General features: G+C 40.1%; 1 protein-coding gene across 4 annotated transcripts in view; it reads right to left on the bottom strand.

Annotated features, from left to right (window-relative positions):
* The window catches only part of ern2 (endoplasmic reticulum to nucleus signaling 2), a 129,825-nt gene that overhangs the window by 40,283 nt on the left and 66,006 nt on the right, over window positions 1–23,536 (bottom strand). For 3 of the 4 annotated variants that reach the window (XM_072559124.1, XM_072559126.1, XM_072559127.1), the window contains exons 7-14: window positions 19,268–19,369; window positions 18,820–19,081; window positions 17,702–17,780; window positions 17,281–17,440; window positions 14,001–14,119; window positions 5,382–5,567; window positions 4,606–4,870; window positions 1,529–1,619 (exon numbers count right to left, since the gene is read on the bottom strand). In XM_072559124.1, the coding sequence (XP_072415225.1) occupies window positions 1,529–1,619; window positions 4,606–4,870; window positions 5,382–5,567; window positions 14,001–14,119; window positions 17,281–17,440; window positions 17,702–17,780; window positions 18,820–19,081; window positions 19,268–19,369 (1,264 nt within the window). The remainder of the gene's footprint in view (window positions 1–1,528; window positions 1,620–4,605; window positions 4,871–5,381; window positions 5,568–14,000; window positions 14,120–17,280; window positions 17,441–17,701; window positions 17,781–18,819; window positions 19,082–19,267; window positions 19,370–23,536) is intronic. The other variant, XM_072559125.1, reaches the window with a different exon arrangement.

The following is a 23,536-nucleotide window of genomic DNA, read 5'->3' as shown; positions in this document are numbered from 1 at the left end:
GTTCCAAAAAGGAAATTCCTAACCTTTAGCTCTACCACATCTTTTTTTCTCCTTTGTGTGCCTTAGTTTTTGACTGGATACTCTCCTTGACTGCCTTTGTTAACACAAATTGGTTCATCCTTATCGCATGCTTCTTTTTGACTGGATTAAATTTTTGCTGAGTCTTATGAAATATCTGCTCATCTACTAACATTCTCCTTTATCTATTTTCCCAATCTGCTTTAGACAAATCTGTTTTCGTAGCTTTATAATTGCCCTTACTTAAGTTAAAAACACTGGTTTGAGACCCAAGTTGCTTCCTTGAAATTGAATTTGAAGTTCTACCATGTTGTGATCACTACCCCTTAGAGGATCCTACAAAATCTCTGATTAAACCAACCTCATTATGTATTATTGGTGATAAATAGCCATTCCTGGATAGTTTCTGCAATGTACCGATATTAGAAACAATGCCTAATGCATTCTCCAAATTCATTCTCCATGTTTTCCTTGCCAAACGAGTTATCCAGTCAATATGGAGATTAAAATCACCCATGATAACTATCGTGCCCATTTTACACGTCTCCATTATTTCCTAATTTATACCTTGTCTTGCAGTCAGGCAACACTTCAAATGTCAATAGACAACCTCTACCCATGACTTATTTCCTTTGCTATTCCTTTCACTCAAACTGATTCCACATCACCATTTATTGCACCTATATCACAACTCAGCACTGCACTGAAAGCTCTTTTATTAACAAAGCTATTTGACCCCTTTTCCATTTTGCAAGTTCTTCAAGTCATCCTGCAACCATGCCTGTGTTAGCCATCAAGTCATTTAAATGTATTTCTATTTGTGTTGTTATCTATCTTATTACAAAGATAGTCCAATAAAGAACCTTAATCTCTGACTTTTTAAACATTGTTGCTTATGCTGATTGTAATTTCTGCTGCACTCTTCTGCTTGTATTTTCTGCCTCTTTCAATCACACTGCCCATCTACAACCCTAGTGATAAAATTCACCAGAACACTAGGCCCAGCATCGTTCAAATGAAGTCTACCCCAACAAAACAGCTCTCCCTTTCCATAGAGCTGGTATATGTGCCTAATGAATCAGAACCTTTTTCTCCCATAGTAGTTAGTAGCGATTTAGTTAAATAGCACAACAATCTAAAGGAATCGAATGGCTTTCTCCTATCCCATGTAGCCTTCCAAGCCACAACGAATATCATATCGTGAAATTACCTGGCAGGTACGCCAAGAGAATGACCTTGGAATGAGTTGGGGAGAATTTGATCTCCATTTGGCAATTGAAGCTCAATGCCTCACAGTTTAAACTTGTGTACTACCCCCAGCAGTGAAGCGTGTTCGTGCTCTGATGTATATGCCAAAACAATCACCCTTTTAAATTCTTGATTGTTAAGTTCACTGCAGCTAGGACCTGTAACTTTAATCCAGGACACATTCTGAATAACACTTGTTGCTTTTTGATCCATTACTGGCTGTAAATGAAGTGACTATCATCCAGGGTTTTCCTTGCCTTACCGGAATACAAATGTTCCCTCAGCTCCATGACCCAGCAAGTCTTTTGGGTTGAAGGAAATCTTTCCTACAGTAACCAAATTGGTTCCATTATCTAGATGAATGGGAACACAGAACTCCATTAATCTTTCAAGTAGGACCATTTATCAGTTTAAGTTCGTTGTTACAAATATTTTGGGCAAGGTATAAAAAGAGGGAGTGTGTTCAATATTATTAAACATTGAGACTTCCGCTGCTCACTTAAACACTAAGTTCAAGAACATATCAGTTGAATAGTTTCCAATAAAGTAGAATTGTAATCAGCTTGTTAGATAAAAGCTAAAGAATAATTCAGTTTTTAAAAAGAAATATTTAAACCATGGGAAACTCAAGATAAAGAGACAGGATTCGAGTACACAGAGAAGAAAGATGGTCATTTTGTGAAATTTAGAAGTATATTTTGGGAAAGATGCCAGAGAGATAGAGACAAAAAATTTCTCAAGCTTCAGATTTACATTAAGCTCCTGGAATATAATGAGTAAATATTCTGAAAGCAACACAATTAAAATCATGGGCTGAATTTTTCTGTCTTCATGTGGGTCCAAATTGATTTAAAAATAGGCATGAACTGATATGGATTCCCACTGCCATTACCGGCACTGGTAATTTTCAATAGCTCGGGTAAAGGGTGCTTTGCAAACCTGCACACAGCTCCCTTCATTGCTGGTTCCATTGCATTTCAGACCAATCACAACTTTAATGGAGTTAGACCGATTTTGGAAAGTAATATGTTTTATACCAGGATAAAGATGTAATGAGACATCAGGTTCATCCTGATTTAGAAATGAGGATGATATGAAAGGTAAATCCAAAAGTTGCTGCATCATAAGTTATATGTTTACAATACAGTGAGTGATGATAAGGGCCTGTTTTGAAAAAATCATTAAATAATCAGGTAGTCAATTCTGACAATCTAGTATGTTGTTAAGGAAATGAACAGCATCGTGCAAGTGAAAAGTCTTCAGCTGAATTTGAATACATTATTCACTCAGAAAAAGATATTTTCCATTGAGCAAAAGGAAAATTCAGATGACTGAGTGAAATGTCCCACAATTTTTGTGTTTTCCTTGAAGATCACCTCAGCCCCCAGTGTGGCTGTTCAAGCGCCTGGACAGATATCTGAGATTCTGGCTGTCTACACAGGCTGGGAATGTTATAAATTCCATTTGTAGGTGGTGCTAAGAGCACATAGAACAAAGATGCCCTCAATGTAATTATGAAGCAACAAAAGCAGCAAACCAGAAGGATAGTAATACTTGAAACTTCAGCCAGAAGTGTGAACCAGGAGACTTGGAGACGCAGGTAAAGGCTAAGGCTGATGGAGAAGAGCTTTCCCTCCACATCAGTATCCCTTCAGGCACTGCTCCTTCATTCCACTGATTCTACTGTTGCCTATCTTCCCTCTCTGGATGTTGCGCTCCCTGGGAGGGACCCTTCATAGAGCCAATAGGTTGTGCTCAAGGACCAGGCTGCCGCAGTGCCTTGTCCTCTGTTCATGCTGCTCCACTTGCGACCACCCACTCAGGTTACAGGCACATAGCAGCAGCCAGGTGTGCACAGCAAAATAGCAGCAGCTAAGGAAACACAGCCGGGATCTGAAGCTCTGCTTTATCAGCTCCAGACTCCATCGCTGCGTTCCCCGAGCCTTCCCCGGCCTTTTCCACTGCCAAATCCCTTAAGCTATAGCTTCTGACTCCACCTTGGTCTTATACTCCTCCCCAGTCATCCTCATCCAGCCAAATGCCCATGCACATTGCCATTTTGCATTCTGGTTTATCACTGAGGTCTTCAAAAGTTTGAACACATTCAGCTCAGAATGGGTTTTGGACAGTTATTTAATGGAATCTCATCATGAATGCTTTGTTGAGTTCCAAATCTACTAGCAGATTTAATCAGCACGGGCTATTGACACTACTGTCAGAATGTGAACTTTATTATTTTGGAAACCTAAGAAATGACAGCAGAAATAGGTATTCAACCCATTGAGCCTGCTTCCCTCATTTCAAGGGAATCACGGCTGATCTTCTAGCTCAACATCATTTTGATGCAGTACCCATATATTCCTTAGATTTTTAAAATGTAAGAATCAATCTTTGTCCAGAACATTTCAATGACTAATCTTTCACAGTCCCCTGGAGCAGAAAACACCAAAGATTCATCACCAAAGTGAAGAAATCTTGTCAAACCTCAATCCTAAACGTCACTTCACTTGTTCTGAAACTGAGTCCCCTGTCTTTAGACATAGTGGCCAGGGAAAATATCCCGCTTGTATCAACTCTCTCGTACTCTAAGCAAGTTACTTGTTAAATCATCTCTCATTCTTCTAAACTGAGAGAGTAAAGTCCCAGATCAAACCCTGTACAATCCCTCCATTCCTCTATGCTTGGTGAATATTATTGCATGCACTCTATGGGGAGTATATAATTCCTTAGTAAGGAGACAAAAATTGCATACATTATTCCAGATATGTTCTTACCTACACTATATGTTTTAGGCTTGTTCAGAGGGAGGCAGCAGGATAAACAAAATAATAAACAGAAATGTGAATTAAATCAGAGACAGAATCAGGCTAGAACATTCTTATCAACTTTCAATGCCTGGGTTGATGTACATGTGAAGAAAAGAAAGCAAACAGACAGATGGAAAGAGGCAGTGATGAATAACGAGAAAAAAGGCTGAACAGCTGCAATGAGAAGCAGACAAAATCAAGATTAAAGAACACCATTACCAAGAAATTATTGTTTGTAATATCAACATCGAAGCATGATGAGGCATTTTTCTCTCAGCTATTCTGATGGAGACATAAACCTACTCCAACCATAAATTACTGGCATTAAAGGCAGTCAGGGATTTTAAATTAAGTTGCTTGGCATTTAACCTCAACTGTCATAGGCATTTCTACGTACAGTATGTAACATTGCACTTCTAAAGGTTTCAGAGTTTTCAACTTATATACAATGGCACATTGTACTGTGTCACCTCAATCTTTTCTCAAATTAAAAAGAAAATTTAAACTAGCAAAGAGAAGTTCAAATACCAACCAGCAACAATTTCATCATAGCAGGCAGTGCCATTTTGCAAATTATAGTCATGCTGCTCTGAGGATTGGCTGCTCCTATCTTGGGCTGAGGAGTTGGATTCCTGTGGATCATTTTGGGAGACCTGAGCTGCATCTTCTGAGAATTCTGGGAAGTCTGCCCTGAGCTTACTGGCAGATTGTGGCGGCTGCTGCTGAAGCAGCTGGAATTTCTCTTCTAGGTGTTGTTCCAGCTGTTGCTGCTGTAGTTTCTGCTGTTGGTGCATTTTCTGCCACAGAAAAGATGAAAGTGAAGATTAAAAACAGACAGGGAAACTTTCATTATAGTACATTAGAACGTGGAGTGATTAAATCCTGAGGTAAATGCTCATGATTAAAGTTAAAAATCTGAATCTCCTCCAATCCCACCACACTAATTAAGAGCAAAAATATTACAGCTTGAGATCAGAATAGATAATCTACCTTCAGATCAGTTTCACTGTAGCACCAAATTAACAGACAGGATCTGGCCAGTGGGTGGGGGTGTCATTATTGCAATACCAGATAAATTAACACCAAGTTAACAAAGGGGAACTGTGGGGTGTGGATGTTGAGTTTGACATTGGGTTAATGGCAGGAAGCTCAGTGAGGCAGTGGTGATAATGGACTAAAGGAGTTCACCGGGGTACTGGTTTAATGGAGAAGAGCTGCATGGCAGGTAAATGTAACAATACACTAATGCACGCAAGTTGCACCAGGATAATGGACAACATAAATTGCTGCGTAATAAAAATAACTTACTTTTGGATACATAATCAGAAACACCATCCATCCTCCTACTAGCACAGTGAATACGGCCACAGTCAAGATGTCTTGATTTCCTGATTCAGGCACAATCTCACTTGCAGTCTCATGCTTTACTTCATTGTCCATCCGATAACTTTGGTCAAATGTTTTCGATTGTGTCTGGTCAGGCTGCATCATAAACTTAAGGAAAGCAAAAAAACTGTTCTTTTAAAAAATTATATGTGCTTCTATGCTAAGTTGTATTTTCTGATAAGGATTTTTTTTGTAATTCCGAAATATAGACTGTAGAGTTGGTACTTTTCCACCTATCAAAGAAGGCAAAAGGAGTGCGGATTTACCAAATTATTTCTAGGATATATCCCAGGAGTCCAAGGTTATGACAATTAATTGTGATTCAGATCTAAATACCCTTCCGGGGTGTGGTGCTCAAAATTTTTCATGTACATCCAGTATCATCTAACCAGGGCTTTATAATTGCTCAAACATGATTTCTACCTCTTTTGTTCTAGTCTTAACACAGGACATAGAACAGTACAGCAGAGGAACAGCCCCTTTGACTCACCATTTCTGTGCTGAACATGACACCATTCTAAACTAATCCTACCCACCTGCACATCTATATCCCTCCGTCCCCTATATGTTCACATGGCTATCTAAATATCTGCTTCACACCCTCTGTGCAAAAACAAAACCTCACTCATCTCCTTTAAACTTCTCCCTTCTACCTTAAACCTAATCCCCCCAGTATTTGAGATTGACTCTACCTGGGGAAAAAAAAGCTCCCAACTGTCTACCCTATGAATGCCCCTCATAATTTTATATATATCCATCAGATTACCCCTCACCTCTAATGTGCTAGCAAAAATAATCCAAATTTGTCCAACCTCTCTTTACAGCTAATACACTCCAATCTAGGCAACATCCGAGTAAACCTCTTTTGCACCCTATCCAAATCTCTAAACCCTTCTTAAGGCAATCAGAAATGCACACAATACTCCAAATGTGACCAAACTGAAGTCTTACAAAGCTGCAAATGTCTTGCCACGTTTATACTCAGCGTTTCGGCCGATGAAAGCATGCACACCTTTAACACCTTATCCACTTATGCTGCTACTAAATACCTCCATATATCAAAGCTCCTAAGGATCCCTATACTTCACTTTATACTCTTACTGTATATTTTTCTCTGTATTTGACATTCAAAATGCATTGCCTCACATTTGTTCGAATTAAACTCCATCTGCCATTTTTCCACACAACTTTCCACTTCACCCATATCCTGCTGTATCCTTTGACAACCTTCCTAACTATCCACAATTCCCCACAATTTTCATGTTATCTGCAAACTGATTAGACCAGGTACATTTTCATCCAAATAACATATATATTACAAACAGCAGAGGTCCCAGCACTGTCCTTGCATAATATTACTGATCACAGATCTCCAGTCAGAAAAATATCCCTCCACAGTTACCCTCTGTCTTCTATACCAAACCAATTTTATATCCAATTTACCAACTCATTGTGAATCCTATGTGACATAATTTTCTGGACCAGCCTACCATAAGGGACCTTGTCAAATGCTTTAGTTAAGTCCACTTAAACAACATCCATTGCACTACCCTCAATCATCTTCGTGACTTCCTCAAAAAAGTCAATTAAATTTGTGAGACAGACCTTCCATGCACAAAGGTATGCTGACCATCCCTAATAAGTCCATTCTTTTAAACTGCGAGAAACTCCTGTCTGTAGAACCTTCTCTAATAATTTCCTTACCACTGATATATGGCTCCCCAACTTGTAATTTCCTAGATTATTCCTGTTGCTTTTCTTAAACCAAAGAACACCATTGGCTATTCTCCTTCTGGGACCTCACCTGTGGCTACAGAGGATACAAAGATCTCTGTTAAGGCTCCAACAATTTCCTCCCTTGCCTCCCTCAGGACTCTCAGATAGATACCATTGAGCCCTAGGGACTTTGCTACCTTAATGTTTTTCAAAACATCCAATACCTCCCTTCTTAAACCGACGTGCCCTAGAACATCAACATACCCCCTTCCTTCTCTTAATATCATCCATGCCCTTGGTGAGTATCGATGCAAAGTACTCATTCAGGTCATCGCCCATCTCCTCTGGTTCCACACATAAACTTCCCCCTTTGTCCTTGAGTGGACCTATCTTTTCCCTAGATACCCTGTTGCTCCTAATACATGTATAAAATGCTTTGAGATTTTTCTCAATCTTACTTGCCAAAGACATTTCATTGCCCCTTTTAGCCCACATAATTCTTTGTTTAAGTTCTTTTCTGCTTCCTTTGTATTCCTCAAAGACCTTGTCTGATGTCAGTTTCCTAAACATTACATATGCTTTATTTTCTTTTTTAACTAAACTTTGGATATCTCTTGTCATCCAAGGTTCCCAAATTTTGGCATCCTCATCTTTTTAATCTTACAGGAACATGTTGCTCTCCAGCTCTGATCAACAGACCTTTAAAAGACTCCCACATCAAATGCAGGTTTACCTTCAAACAGCCACATCCTGTGTAACCTGGAATAGATCCCATCAGGCTATGGGGACTTAGCAACCTTAATGCTTTTCATTTTCTCCAGTTCCTGACTACTAGTGTTGTAATTAGCATTCACTCAAGGACCAGACTTATTCTTATCCGTAACTATCTTAAAACTTGTAGAATTATGATTACCGTTCCCAAATCCCGCCACCTCCCCCCCCCCACCCCTCACCACTGAAACTTTAATCACCTGGCCAGGCACATTCCCCAATATATTTCTAGTATGCCCTTTGGCCTATCTAAATATTGTTTCAAGAAACCTTCCATAGACACCAAATAAATTCTGACCCAGCACTAAGGGAGTCGCAGTCAATATTGTGAAAATTAAAATTACCCATGACAACAACCCTGTTCTTGTTATGTCTTTCTGTGATCTGTCTACATATCTGTTCTTCTATCTCCAGCTGGCTATTGGGAGGCCCATAGTGATAGTACTCATGTCTATTATATTCCTGATTTCTGCCCATATGACCTCGCTGGATGAGCCTATCAAGATATCCTCTCTTAGTGCAGCTGTGATATTCTCTTTGGTCAGTAATGCAACTCCCCCACCCCTTTTACATCCCTCTCTATCACACCTGAAATATCTAAACCTTTGAACATTTGAGCTGCTAGTCCTGCCCTTCTCTCATCCAAGTTTCTGTAATGGCTGTAATATCATAGTTCTGTGTACTAATCCAGGTTTGAAGGTCATCTGCCTTACCTGTTGCAACAAATTAAGTACACTTCAGACCATCAGTCCCACCGTATTCATAACCTGGCCCTGCCTGTTCTTCCTATTAATCATACTTGATTTAACTTTTACCTTCTCCTCAATCATTTCACATGCTGATCTACTGCTCTGGTACCCACCCCTTTGCTACAGTGGTTTAAAGCCTCAGAGTAACACTTGAAAACCTCCCTGCAAGGATATGGGTGCCCCTATAGTTTAAATGCAACCCATCTTCTTGTACAAGTCTCTCCTAGCCTAGAAGAGATCCCAATGATCCAGATATCTGAATCCTCCCTCTTACACCAGCTCTTTAGTTATACATTCAACTGTTTTATCTTTCTATTTCTAGTTTCACTACAACATGACATAGGGACTAATCCCAAGATTATCCCATTTAAGAGACATTTATACAAACACACACAAAGATGCAGGGAATGGAGGGATAAGGAACATGTGCAGGGAATTGGGATTAGTTTAGAATGGCATCATGGCCAGCACAGACATGGTGAACCAAAGGGCTGTTCCTGTACTGTAATGCATTAAGTTTTATGTCCAACTCCCTAAATTCCTTCTGCAGGACCTCATCCCTCTTCCTGCCTATGTCGTTAGTACTAATATGGAGCACAACCTCTAGCTGCTCACCCTCCCTTTTCAGAATGTCTTGTGCCCACTTATCCAACATACTATTCTGATGTCATATCTTTGGTCACATCTATTCATTGCCCACACAATAGAGTCCCTTATCAGTACTGTTTCCTCACTTCTTTTCTACCAACTATCTGGCTGAGCCACTCATAATGTCATTGACGTGACTCTTGTTGTTTTCCTTTGAGAAACATCTCCCCTTGTTAGAGAAGACTCTTGCACTATTTGTCTAGTGTTTCTACACTGTGTGGTGGTCACCCATTCCCTTTCTGCATGTGGTCTTTAACTGCAAAGTGATCAGCTCACTATACTTACTAAATTTCAGCCCTGTGGAGTTCCATAGCAATACCAGCTTCTGCTCCAGTTCTGAAAATGGATTTCATGCAGCTGCAGTCAGAGACACATTCTGTATGCATAGTCATCCCTGAATTCAGCACTGCATAGGAGGAACACAGGAGGCTAGGAATTCTGTGGTGAGTAACTGACCTCATGACTCCCCAAAACCTGTCTACCATGTACAAGGCATAAGTCAGGAGTGCGATGGAATACGCCCCATTTGCCTGGGTGAGTGGAGCTCCAACAACTCTCAAGAAACTTCACATCATCCATAACAAAGCAGTTTGCTTGACTGACACATCGACAAACATCCATCTTCTCCATTATCAACACTCAGAATCCACAAGATACACTGCAGAAATTCACCAAAGATCCTTAAACAACACCTTCCAAACACGTAACCACTTCCATCTAGAAGGACAATGGCAGCAGATACATGGGAACACCACCACCTACAAACTCCTCTCCAAGTCACTCACCATCCTGACTTGGAAATATGTCACTGTTCCTTCACTGTCGCTGGGTAAAAGTTCTGGAATTTCCTCCCTCAGGGCATTGTGGAGCAACCTACAGTACGTGGACTGTAGTGGTTCAAGAAGGCAGCTCTCCAATAACTTCTCAAGGGCAACTAGGGACTGACAATAAATGCTAGCCAGCCAGCAATGCTCATATCCTACGAATGAATAAAAAGCATTCCACATGGACCAGCTGCTCCACCATGACTTACCCTTAAATTACTCTCTTTAGGCTTACTTCTGCTAACAAATATTAAATATCTGCCAGGGACCTTAACTTCTTATAGGTAAAAACAATGACTGCAGATGCTGGGAAGTGCTTTTGCCCAAAACGTCGATTTCGCTGCTCCTTGGATGCTGCCTGAACTGCTGTGCTCTTCCAGCACCACTAATCCTTAACTTCTTATACTTTAAACACTGATTAATCTAAGGTGAAGACCAGCAACAGCTGCTGAAATACCAATCGAGCTGACTTGTTGTTCTATTTTGTAACAATGTTTGTTATATTGAGCACAGATGATGTTTAATGTGACATTATTTTCAAGATTCAATGTGAATGGGATTTACGGTGTGCCATTATTTAAGAAAGGCTGCAAGGAAAAGGCGGAGAACTATAGACCAGTGAATCTGACATAAGTTGTTGGAGCGGATTCTGAGAGACAGGATTTAGATGCATTTGGAAAGGCAGGGACTGATTAGGGATAGCCAGTGTGGCTTTGTGCAGTGAAAATCATATCTCACTAACTTGATTGAGTTTTTTGACGAATTGATCAAGAAGATAAATGAAGGAAGAATGGTAGATCTTGTCTACATGGACTTTGCAATGCCTTTGACAAGATTCTGCATAGTTAGGTCACATAGGATCCAGGGACAGCTAATCAATTAGATTCAACATTGGCTTGATGGTAGGAGACAGAAGGTGGTGGCAGAGGGTTGTTGTTTATTCATTCATGGGATGATAGCGTCACTGGTTAGGCCAGCATTTATTGCCCATCCCTAGTTGCACAGAGGGCAGTTAAGAGTCAACCACATTGCTATGGGTCTGAAGGCACATGTAGGTTAGACCAGGTAAGGATGGTAGTTTACTTCCCTAAAGGACATTAGTGAACCATATGGATTTTTCCAACAATTGACAATGGATTCATGGTCATCATTAGACTCCTAATTCCAGATATTTATTGAACTCAACTACCACCATCTGCTGTGGCGGGATTCAAACCCAGGTCCCCAGAATGTTATCTGGGACAATGAATTAACAGTCCAGTGATAATACCACTAGGCCATCGCTTTCCTTACATTGTTCAGACTAAAAGCCTTTGACTACAAGGATTGGTTCTGGGTCCACTGTTGTTTGTCATTTATAAGTGATTTGGATGAGAATAAAGGAGACATGGCTAGTAAGTTTGCAAATGACACCAGAATTGGTAACGTAGTAGACAGTGAACAAGGTTATCTTAGGGTACAATGAGATCTTGATCAGCTGGGTCACTGGGCTGAAGATTGGCAGATGGAGTTTAGTTCAGATGAATGTGATGTGTTCCACTGTGGTAGTATAAACAGGGCAGGAGTTACAGAGTTAATGGTAGGGCCATGGGGAGTGTTGACAAACAGAGAGACCTGGTGGTGCAGGTACACAGTTCCTTGAAAGCGGCATAGGTAGACAAGGTGGTGGAGTAAGCACTTGGTATGCTTGCCTTCATTGGTCACAGTACTGAGTATAGGTGTTAGGACGTCGAGTCATGGCTGTTCAAGACATTGATGAGGCCACTTTTGGAGTACTGCACGCAAACTAGTCGCCCTGCCAAAGGAAGGATGTTATTAAACTGGAAGAGGTGCAGAAAAGATTTACTAGGAATGTTACCGAAACTGGAGGGTTTGAGTTATAGGAGACATTTAATAAGCTGGAACATAAGAAGGCTGAGGGGTGATCTTATAGAGGTTTCTAAAATCATGAGAGGCATAAATAAGATGAATAGCCAAGGTCTTTTCCCCTGGGTATGGAGTCCAAAACTAAGTTTAAGATGAGAGGAGAAAGATTTAAAGGGGATCTGAGGGTCAACTTTTTCACAGAGAGGGTGGTGCATATAGAATGAATTGTCAAAGAGATGAGTACAATTATAACGTTTAAAAGACATTTGGATAGGTACATGAATAGAAAATGTTTTGAGGGATATGGGTTAAATGCAGGCAAATGTGCCTAGTTCAGCTTGGGAAACCTGGTCGGCATGAACGAGTTGGATTGAAGGGTTTGTTTCTGTGCTGAATGAGTCTATGACACTAGAAGTGCATGTTTGAGTTCAGGGAAGCACATCAGGAGGCAACAATAAGATCAATAGTGTAATAATAACAGGGGATTTCAACTACAGGAAGCAGATGATTGCACTAGAAAAGGTGCAAAAGAAATTCACCAAGATGTCTATGTTCTATCAGCTACAAAGAGAGACTAGACAGATTGGGTTTGTATTCTTTAAAGTGGAGAAGGCTGAGAGTGGATCTGATCAAGGTGCACAAAGTTCCTAGGGACATAAACAAGGTAAATAGGTAGAATGCTTTCCCCTTTATAAATGGGTCAATAACCAGGGATCACAGTTTTAAGGCAAGGAGCAGGAGAGTTAAAGGGGATTTGATGAAAAAAAAACTTTTCACTCAAAGGATTGTGGGTATCTGGAACTCAATGCATGAAAGGGCAGTGGATGCGGGAAACCTCAAGATGATGAGCATTTGAAACGCCATAGCATTTAAGGCTGAGAGCCAAGTGCTGAACAGTTGGATTTAAATACATGGATGTTTGATGACTATCACCAGCATGATGGACCAACAAACTTCTTTGCACACTGTAAAAACTCAATGATTCTATTACAAGCCACAAGATGACAAAATATGGATTGATTTTTGAAAAGTCATTTCCCTACCAGAAATGGAGGTACGGGTCTTAAGAGGAGGGATTGGGTGGATTGGACAATATAGAATATAGAAGAATGTGAGGCAATCTCATTGAAACATATAAGATTCACACAGGATTTGATGGGGAGATATGAAGCAGTTGTTTCCCTTGTGGAAGAGTCTAGGCCAAGAGGACATAATCTCATAATAAAGGGTTATTCATTTAAAACAGAGATGAAGAGGAATTTGTTCTCTCACAAGGTACTGAATCTGTGGCGTTCTTTAATGCAGAGGGCTGTTGAGGCTAGGCTATTAACTATATTCAAGACTGAAAAAGTCGGATTTTTAATTATAATATCCCTACAGTGTGGAAGCAGGTCATATGGCCCATTGAGTCCAAACCGATTCTCCGAACAGCATCTTACCCAGACTCACCTTATCCCTGTAAACCTGCTTTCTCTACTGCTATTCCACCTAAACTGCACATCCTGGACAGAATGGACAATTTTGCATTCCCAATCCACCTAACTTGCAAATCTTTGGACTGTGGGAGGAAACCCAAGTACCTGGAGAAAACCCACACAGATACGGGGAAAATGTGCAAACTCTACATTGATAGTCGTCTGAAGCTGGAATTAAACCCACGTCCCCAGCACTGTGAGGCAACAGTGCTAACCACTGAACCACCCGTAATGGAATCAAGGAAAAAAGCAGGGACGTGGAATTATACAATATGACATGATGTCTCCGAATGGCGAAATAGACTTGATGGGCTGAATAGCCTATTCTGCTCCTATGACTCATATCAGTGCAGGGCCAGGGTGAAAATTATGGTCTTTGCAGGTGCTTTTCTTGCAAAATTGGTGCCCCTCATTCTTTTTATATTTTAAGAAACACAGAATGAAAGGTATAAATCAGCAGTGAAAAATTAAAGTGAACTGCTTGCAACATACTTCATCGAGAGTCCTGGTGTTAGTCTTTGTAGTAATAACAGTCTCTTCATTCTTCTTCAATGGATCTGGAAATGCCCTCAGGATGGTGGTATGTGCTACTGGTGGCAGCTCATGGTGACCTTCAAATAATAAAAATCAACTTGGCTATTCGATGCTTAGAAAGAAAACGTTTCCACCATGATTCTAAATTAAAGCTTAATATACAAGCGCACACTATCTGTGAAGTTTTAACTGATCATTGCACATCTCAGAAATTTCAATTTATGCACTCATTGCTGCCACATGTCCAATTCACATAATAACGCTCTGTATATATACTTAGTTTACAGAAGTCAAATTCTATTCAATCCTTTAGATCTGCACCCAACTCACCAACTTTGCAACTACCATACGCTTCCAGCCCTACATCATAACCATTATATAAATGTAAAGAAAATTTTCAATATAGAAGACTTTTTGTTTTCTCAGAGGAGGTGAATCAATAACCCAACCTTGTGAAAAATAGAGACTTTACAGCATCCCAAATGGACCTGCTGAAAGCAGGTCCCAAAACTGAAAGCAATTATATTTTCCTAAAATCCTTGTCTCTATGCTTTCATTCAATTCCAAGACCTATGGCATGTAATCTACTTGTGCATAATTACATTGACTAATATTTTAATGGAGGCTTTAGATAACAGGACCTGTATGAATAACTGCAGCAAATGCTTCCTGAATGAAGATGGGAAATATCATTTTTTAAATTATCTAATTAAAGTTTTATCACCAAAGGTATTGTAGAAAGCTTTCCAGATCAATATTGTAAATTTCAGTCTTAGTGATAATAAATGATAATGCAAAGGTGCATTCTTATCAAGTGATTTGAGTTTACCTGTGAGAGTTCTAAGTTTCCATTATGTTGTGTGTGAAGAAATAATAACTGCTATCACTCCTGAACATTGAACCTCAATTTTCTAAGACTGGACCCTTTCTTATTCACACCCTCACCCTACCAGAGAAATAGTTGCTTTCTATTTACTCAATTGAAATGTCTAATCACTTCAAAAATATCTTGATTTGATCACCCCTTAATATTCTGGAGATCATGGGTTTGTAACTAAGTCTATGTACCTATCCTCGTGGTTTATCCCTTTTCATCCGGTATTCTGGTGAATTTGAGCTGTCCTCCTTTAAGGCCAATATATTTTTCCTGGAGCACTGTACCTAGATCTGAATACATGTTCAAGATGGAATCTGATCAGAGCATCTCAAACCACAGCAGAGTTTGCCAAATACATTCCTTGCTTCCTACACTTGGGGAAGGTTTTCTCCCCAAAACTGACTTTCTCAACTGGAGGAGATCCTATAAAGACTGTAAAACTGTATTCTCTGAGAACCTGGGAACACTTTCCATTCATGATGTTATGATCACAAGGAAACCATTAACTTTTAAAAAGAAATTCAAACCTCCACAGTTCTTAACTAAAAGGACCACTTTCCGTTCTGTTTTTAATTCCACCCAAGATGACCCCAAACATTCAACGATTTTGAGAGCTTTTCCATTTCTCCTGCGATCAAACCATGGTGTGCCACAGCTTTCAGAAATTCACATTTCTCCTTCGCTTCCAATTTGGTACTTGTAATTCCTGAGCTCCAGCTCTCTGGAGAATTCCCTTGTGGATCTCTTCCAGTCGTTTTACTAGGCAGGTCTGACAATTTTAATTTCTCATTCATTTAGATCTTTAGTTGTGAGCATAGGGTCCATTCTTAATTTCTGCTAATTACTCCAATGCAATAACACTCCTGCTTCCTAATAGCCTCTATGCTATGTTTCTAGGCTGCTGTTTGATAAACCACTGTATTCTCAAGTTGACTCTTGGCAGCTCTCTCTCTCTCTCTCCCTGCCTGTGTCTAAGAGAAGAAATACACAAAGAATTCTAAAATAAAAGGGTATAGCTCCTGCACCCTATCCTCGTGTAAGTTGATAGCTGGGGCTATGTCAAATACAGATTCAAACCAACCAATCATAATTTCCAAACCTGTCCCTTTGCTCTGAAACATGTTTCAATAGTTTGAAAACTTCCTTGGTTACCATTTTCTTTTAAACCTGTCTTTGATTTGGGGAATTGTGTGATTAATGTTTTACCTCATTTAAAGCCAACTACAATCTTGCCAGACTTCTTGCCTTATTTTAAAGTCAAGAACAAGGACTACCTTATGGTTTCTCATCTCTAACTTTAATCTCTTCTGGAAAAATAAAACAGCCTTTGAATACTGATTATTTAAGAGGTGTTTAACAATTTCTCAAACCCACACTTGTTTCCTTCTTCGTAGTAAGGTGGGATTCTCCTTCACCTCACTTTCCACTCCATCAGCCCTCAAGTTCAAAGGATGATCCTTCACCATTTCAACCACCTCCAACTTTGTCTCTTTTCTCATCAGCATTCTGGAAGGACTATTCCCTTTGTGACATTCTGGTCCACCTCAGTAATAACCTTGTCCCCTTCCCCAAGGCATTTTCCTACTCAATTGCAGAAAGGGTAATAAGCTGTTCTTTTACCTACTGCATTCCCCCTCACCATCCAGGGCCTCAAACGTTCCTTCCAAATGAAGCAGCGATGTAGTTGTACTTTCAGTTTAGTATACTATATTCACTGCTCTCACTGCAGTCTCCTCTACATTGTGGATGCCAAAGGCAGTCTGGGTGACTGCTCTGCAGAACACTTCCATTTAGTTTGCAAGCATGACCCCAACATTTAAGTCATTTGCAATTTTAATGCACCACTTTGCTCTCCAGCATACATTTCTGTACTCAACTTGCTGCAGTGTTCCAGTGAAAATGAACTCTTATTTAAGTAATTTTGTTTTATCCTTTCTGTAATTCAAAATAGCAATGGATTGTGGCAACAAAACACTTTTCACTGTATCTTCAAGATACACGTGATAATAAATAAATCATTCATTCATTCAGGAAAGTGTATTGCCATTGGTCAGTGTGTCATACTTTTGTTTCTTGATCAGAGGGGTTGTATGTTGGATTCTACAGCAGGAGTTTAAACTCCTCGGCTACTACTTCATTCATCTGTCTACCTTCAAAGTTAGTACTGCCCCTCCTTGATTGCTCACCATCAAGTCAGAACTCACTGGGTGTAGAAACTAGCAGTGCAAAAGAATCCACATATTATCACTGGGGATGGGGGACATGGTGCGGGCAGTGAACTTATTCTTTTTATTAAGAGTGTTCTATTCAAAGATCATAAGTTTCCTTGTCATTACAATAACTGGGAAATTAGTTACATACCTATGAACAACCATTGATTCTTGTCATTTCCAGATGATAGGATACTCCCCTGTGGATATTTGACATGTGTGCTTGGAGTTCTTTCACATGCACTTCGCTCCGGCACAGTCACATCATCCGTGGTAGGGCCATGAACACGGGCAATAGTAATTCCTCGTGGCTGGGGAAAAAGGAAGTTCACAAACTTTTTTTAGATTAAAATAAGTTCCTATGCAGCATTCTCTAGAGTTGAGTAAATTAATAAAAACTAAGGAAAGACCATTTATTCACCAAATGGTGTTCACCAATTCTTCTGAAAATAAAGATTTCCTGTGAGATTTATACATTTTTCAGAGACTCACTGTTTCTTTCCAGTATTGCTCATTTAGATCAGTAACTTCACAATGATGGTGCATTGGCCCTTGTGGAATTATGTACTTACCACTACAGCGACACCTTCATGGACAAGTGATGATGAGGCATAGAAAGCAGACGCATGTTTCCCAACATAAAGTGTGGGACTGTAACAACAGAAAAAGAAATAAAGTTAATAGTATACTTAATTAATGGAAAATCATATATCCACATGACCACTTTCAAAGGCTTAAAATAAAAATTACTTCAGTTAAATATAATTGTATATTGTGTGAGATACAGATTCTAATACTGGCCCTAAAATTTCTCTGCTTTAAACTATGCTTTTCATCAAAGTCACTGTTTATCTGATAATGCTCGTGTAAAGTGTTTTAGGATTTTTTATGTTGTTGCATTATTCATTGAAAAACTCTGTCCGGAAGACACTAAGCCTTGTCTCATAATGGTGGTCTTAAATACAGCTAAACATGTTGGAAAGTGGATTCATGGGATGTGGGATTTCCTGGGGAGGCCAACACTTATTTCCTAGCCTCAACTGCCCTTGGAACTCTTAGCAGTTCAACTGTATCACCAACTGATTGCTTTGAAGCATGTTATCAGTCGTGAGCTGCAGCTAATGTTCACAACTTTAGTTTTGGTGTTGTGGAGAAGGATGTTTAAAGGGACAAACACAGAGAATGCTTGAGAAATGCAGGTCTATGGAAAGAGAAACAATTAACATTTCAAGTCTGGTACGATTCTTCTTCAGAACTGTAGATTAAATGAACAACCTTCCAAAGCACTCATGTGCATCTCAATAAGTAAGACACTAAAGCTTTGCAGCCAAGTGATTCGTATTGCAGTACCAACAGAAGCATAAGGAAGTAAAAAATGAAGAGAAAAGCCATAGTATAAATACTCATTAAAAAGGCATTTTTTTCTGGCAGCCTTTGTCTTGCATCCCATAATTTCTTTTAGACGATGGTAACGAAAACTAGTCATGATCTATTACACATATGGGGATTACATTCAGATTCAGAAAGAATCAAGTTACACCACACCGGGTTATAGTCCAACAGGTTTAATTGGCAGCACTAGCTTTTGGAGCGCCACTCTTCATCAGGTGTTGGACTATAACCTGGTGTTGTGTGAGTTTTAACTTTGTACACTCCAGTCCAACATCGGCATCTCCAAATCACAACTTACACCAGTTGAGTTTTTGTAGTGGAGGGTTCTTTAGGGAACTGGTACTTCCACTTTATCATTCGGATGTCTTGAGAGTTGAAAGTGAGATACCGCAGAGTTTCCATGGCAACATTGAGATGAAGTATCCGATGCAGGCTGTCCTGTTGCCAAATGAACATTCCCACCACTGGAGAGCCATAGTTCTGCATCCAAAGAACGTCACCCGATTCCCTATCTACTGTCACCACCAAACCATCTCCATTTGATGCAAAATGAGCCATTTCTGTACAAATCATAAACAGGAAGGCAGCATCAATTATACCCTTCTAACAGTCATTTCACAAAATGAGAAAAGCTGAACTTTCACTCAGGAAGTGGATCCAGTTCTAATGCTCAAATGACTATAGGAGGCAACAAACTCCTGAAACTGTCTATAAACTTTGTTAATTAAATCAAACTTAAAACTTACTGTAGTCTGTATTCTCATTGCATAAAGGAGCAGAGTAGTCATAATAGGTAGCATTCCAGTAAAGTTCTCGAGTCTTGGTGTCATACATGGTAATCATATACTCTATCAAGGTATGAAATGAAAAAATAGTCACAATATAGCTTAAGAATCATTCCTTTTCAACGTAAGTCAAGGAATGTTAAAAGGAATTAAACACTGCTAGCAGGATAGTGGCATTTTATCTGCAGAACAATATGAAACCTCAAATAATGGACAATGCTCTCTGCATTTCATTTCAAATTACAAGTTTACCTGAGTTTTTTAGTCAAACTCTCCTTATGCATGCATCCATTACATAACGTATCCACCACTAACAGTCAAGTGAGAACAGCATTAATGTAAATACAAAAATAAACAAATAAACCAATCATCGCATACTAACCTGGATTTTGCAATTAATAACACACTATTAGCCTGGAAGAGAGCTGCCCACAAAGATTCAGTTATCTCTATCATTTCACTTTTCCTCATATTAATCTTATAATGTGGTGCAATTCAAGCAGTCATTTCGGCATCCGTCAACAGGGATGTCTTCAAGCAAGTTAAGCAGCTGGTCTTACTGAAATACAATACAGATTGCAGTCGAGACTGTGGCGCTGGAAAAGCACAGCAGGTCAGGCAGTATCTGAGGAGCAGGAAAATTGACACTTTGGGCATAAGCTCTTCATCAGGAATGAGGCTTGTGGGCCAAGGGGGCTGACAGATAAATGGGAGAGGGTGGGGCTGGGGAGAAGGTAACTGGGAATGCGATAGATACATGAAGGTGGGGGTGAAAGTGATAGATTGGAGAGGAGGCTTGAGTGGATAGGTGGAAAGGAAGATGGACAGGTCAAGTAGGCAATGCTGAGTTGGAGGTCTGGGACTGGGATAAGGTGAGAGGAAGGGAAATGAGGAAACTGGTGAAATCCATATCGATTCTGAGTGGTTGCAGAGTCCCAAGGTGGAAGGTGAATTGTTCTTCCTCCAGGCTTCATGTGGTTAGGATTTGGCAATGGAGGAGACCCAAGACCTGCATGTCCTTCGTGGAATGGGAAGGGGAGTTAAAGTGTTCAGCCACGGGGCAGTGTGGTTGATTGGTGTGGGTGTCCCAGAGATGTTCTTTGAAACTATCTACAAGTTGGTGTCCTGTCTCCCTGATATAGAGGAGACCACATTGGGTGCAACGGATACAGCAAACGACGTGTGCGGAAGTACAGGTAAATTTCTGTTGGATCTTGGATGGAGGTGGATGTGGGGAGGTGAGGGCGCCCTGGTTTTGCACTTGTTGCACACAGATTGCAAACCCAAAAGTAAAATGTAGCAATTATCTTATCACTTGTGACTTAAATTTCAGAGAGCAAAACTAATAACCAGTGCATATACTGAAGCTGAAATAACAATGCTTTTTAATTGTCACATTAAAATACTTTGGATTTATATCTCAGAAAGAAAAATTGACATTGCATATACATAAAACTAGTTTTCTCGGCCAGACAGGTTCTTCAGAAGAACTTGTGACTAAGTATACCTACAAAATAATAAAATGTACTATAGATGGGCTTTTAATAATAATATTTCAGCACAAAGGAGGGAGCTCATGTCAGTTCAATGCAATCTATAAGATTATAATCTGCAGGAATGTCAGCTATCCATATAGAAACATAGGTTCACTGACAGCAATATTTAGAATTTTCATGCTGAACTTCATATGCGCTGATTCCAAATGTTGCTATCAGTTCGAAAGACTAATGATTGTACTTGTGAAAGCCGTTTTATCATCCACAATACCAACAACGTATTGGAGCTTGGAGACACCTAATTTCATTGTTAATTTAATTATCTAAAAGACATAGAACTGATGTTTTTACTCCTGCAACAGCATTGCAGAGTCATAATATTCTCCAGCTCTGCACACCCAATGAGGGAACTGTGGCGCATAAGTTAGAATTTTCTTACAGGATAAGGATGGAAACAAGGAAGTCTTACTGCAGCTGTACAGGGCATTGATGGGATGACACATGGGATACAGTGCACAGTTTTTGTCTCCTCATTTTAAAAGTGACACACATGCTATAGAGAGAGTGTAACAAAGGTTCACCAGAATGATTCCTCGAAAGGCAAGTGCTACCATCTTCGCCCGGCTCCCTCACATTCTATCTTTGCTACTGCACCCAAATCTCACCAAGGCTCAGGCTCTACCAATCACATTACAGCATGCGAAATCTTATTCACTTGCTGACAACTCCCAATTCTCAGCACAATCAACCCTACATAGCCTCTATACTGTCCACTCATTTGGAACACCTCGTTACCTTCCCCGACTTAAACAGTATTAACAGCAGGGCAATCACTTTCATTTCACTCATTTCCTCCTTTTCTTTCATTTCAGGAGAAAATGGTCCATTACAGGACCTAAAGAACTGGGATGCCTGGTGAGTTACCTGACATTCTGCTCCTCATCCATAGTGAGAAAAGAATCTTGGTCTTTACTGTTTAGGATTGGGACCAATCTTATGGAGATGTGGAAACATCCATATCCTAACAACCAAGAAAGTTTCATTGTCCATTGCAGTGCTACTATCCAACATATTCTTAACATATCAGAATTTCTTTCTCTCTCTTGTTCTCTCTTTCATCTTCAACAGCCATTAGCATGGACTCCACAGCCAAGAAGGCTGCCCCATAAAACATCTCCTCCTCCATCTCTGAGGAAGAGTACAAAGATACTTCAGAGGACGCATCAGCAAAACTGCCTGTCTGTGTGCACTAGCTTAGATACTAACATTTTGATGGGTAATTTAGCTATATTAGAGTGATGAGCACCTGCTGGTGAATACTTCACTGCCATGTCTCTGCAGCTAGTCAAGGAAGTAATGCCCAGTTCATTGGAACTTGGAAGACTGCTGAAAATCAGGCACCTGCTTGGGTCTAGGCAGGAAAGGACCCCAAGGTGTCAGCAAATTGCGACTGCATTGAGATGTGTGTAGACAGAAGAGCAGCAAGCAGGTTTGTCAGGGACAGTGGTAACATGACACAAAGATTGCTGGACTGGACCAGCACTGTTGGAATTCTGCTCCCTCAGGTTCTGAGTGTTTGGCACCTCCATGGACATACTGGCAACGGCCAAGACAATTCAGGTCCAGCAATCTCTAAGTCTAATGGATATATGCACAGATCTGTATTCCATCCTCAAGTCATATATACTCAACACCACAGAAAGGTGTCAGGGATGAGGGATCTGGACCTCACAAGGACAAAAGGTGGTGCCAATAGGCAGCTACCAGAGGATGAACCACATAAAAGACCCCAGAAACCTCATCTCAGGATCATTCAGAGATGGAGTAATTTCATTTCCACCCTGCATGCCACTCATAGCCCTGTGGGAGATCAAGCCAAGCAGGGTGGATCTGTCTCTGGCCAGAACACATTTAGCATGTCTGGGCCCTTTCGAGATAAATGCCCCCAGGGTTGCCCAAACCAAACATTAGGTCAACAGATTCCACTTTAGGGCAAGCTCATTCACCTCAACTGCAGACCCTAAGACTGCAATGAGACAGACAGGAAAAGAAAGAAGATCTAAGGACACACAAGTATCACCAGTGATGCATCACTGTAACTTCTTTATCACATTTGTTAACGTGTTCACTTTTAATCATCAGCTTTGTGAGCAAATATCCATCTAGTCCCAAATAAAGCATTGAAGGTACTGTACATAGCTTAATCATCATTAATGCCAGACAAGGTTTTATGGTCCAAGATGTGAATCTTGGACCAGGTGTAGATTGGTGGGAGCCATTCTCATCTCCATTGCACACTTTACAGCAGGATGGAAGAAAACAGCAGTCACTCCTCAGTGTTAGGCTCAGCCACTTCCTCTTGGTGAACCCCAAAAGTACACATTCCCTTCTTTATTGTGAACCCATAGGCTCTGAACTTGCACACATTCATAGCCAACCAAACTATCTAAGTCTTCAGCACCCCATTTTACCCTCATACCCCAGGCATATTGAGTAAACATGCCAAATATAGTATTGCATTGTCTCCTCACTGTCCAGGGTGAGGCTGACTATTAATGACTTAGTAGTAATGATAATAGCATCATAATGGAAGGTTGTGAAATCAGTCATGTAGCTCTAGACAAGTAATGGAAACCTTCAGTCTTCTGTCAACAAAGCAGTTAAACAGCAAGCAATTGTTTTGAAATTCCAGACATTTTTCTAGGAGAATTTAAGGGCAGGAGTTGTAAATGTT

The sequence above is a fragment of the Chiloscyllium punctatum genome, chromosome 40 (assembly GCF_047496795.1).
Source record: "Chiloscyllium punctatum isolate Juve2018m chromosome 40, sChiPun1.3, whole genome shotgun sequence".
Lineage (NCBI taxonomy): Eukaryota > Metazoa > Chordata > Chondrichthyes > Orectolobiformes > Hemiscylliidae > Chiloscyllium > Chiloscyllium punctatum.
The sequence above is the reverse complement of the archived record's forward strand: the minus strand, read 5'-3'. Positions and strand labels throughout refer to the sequence as shown.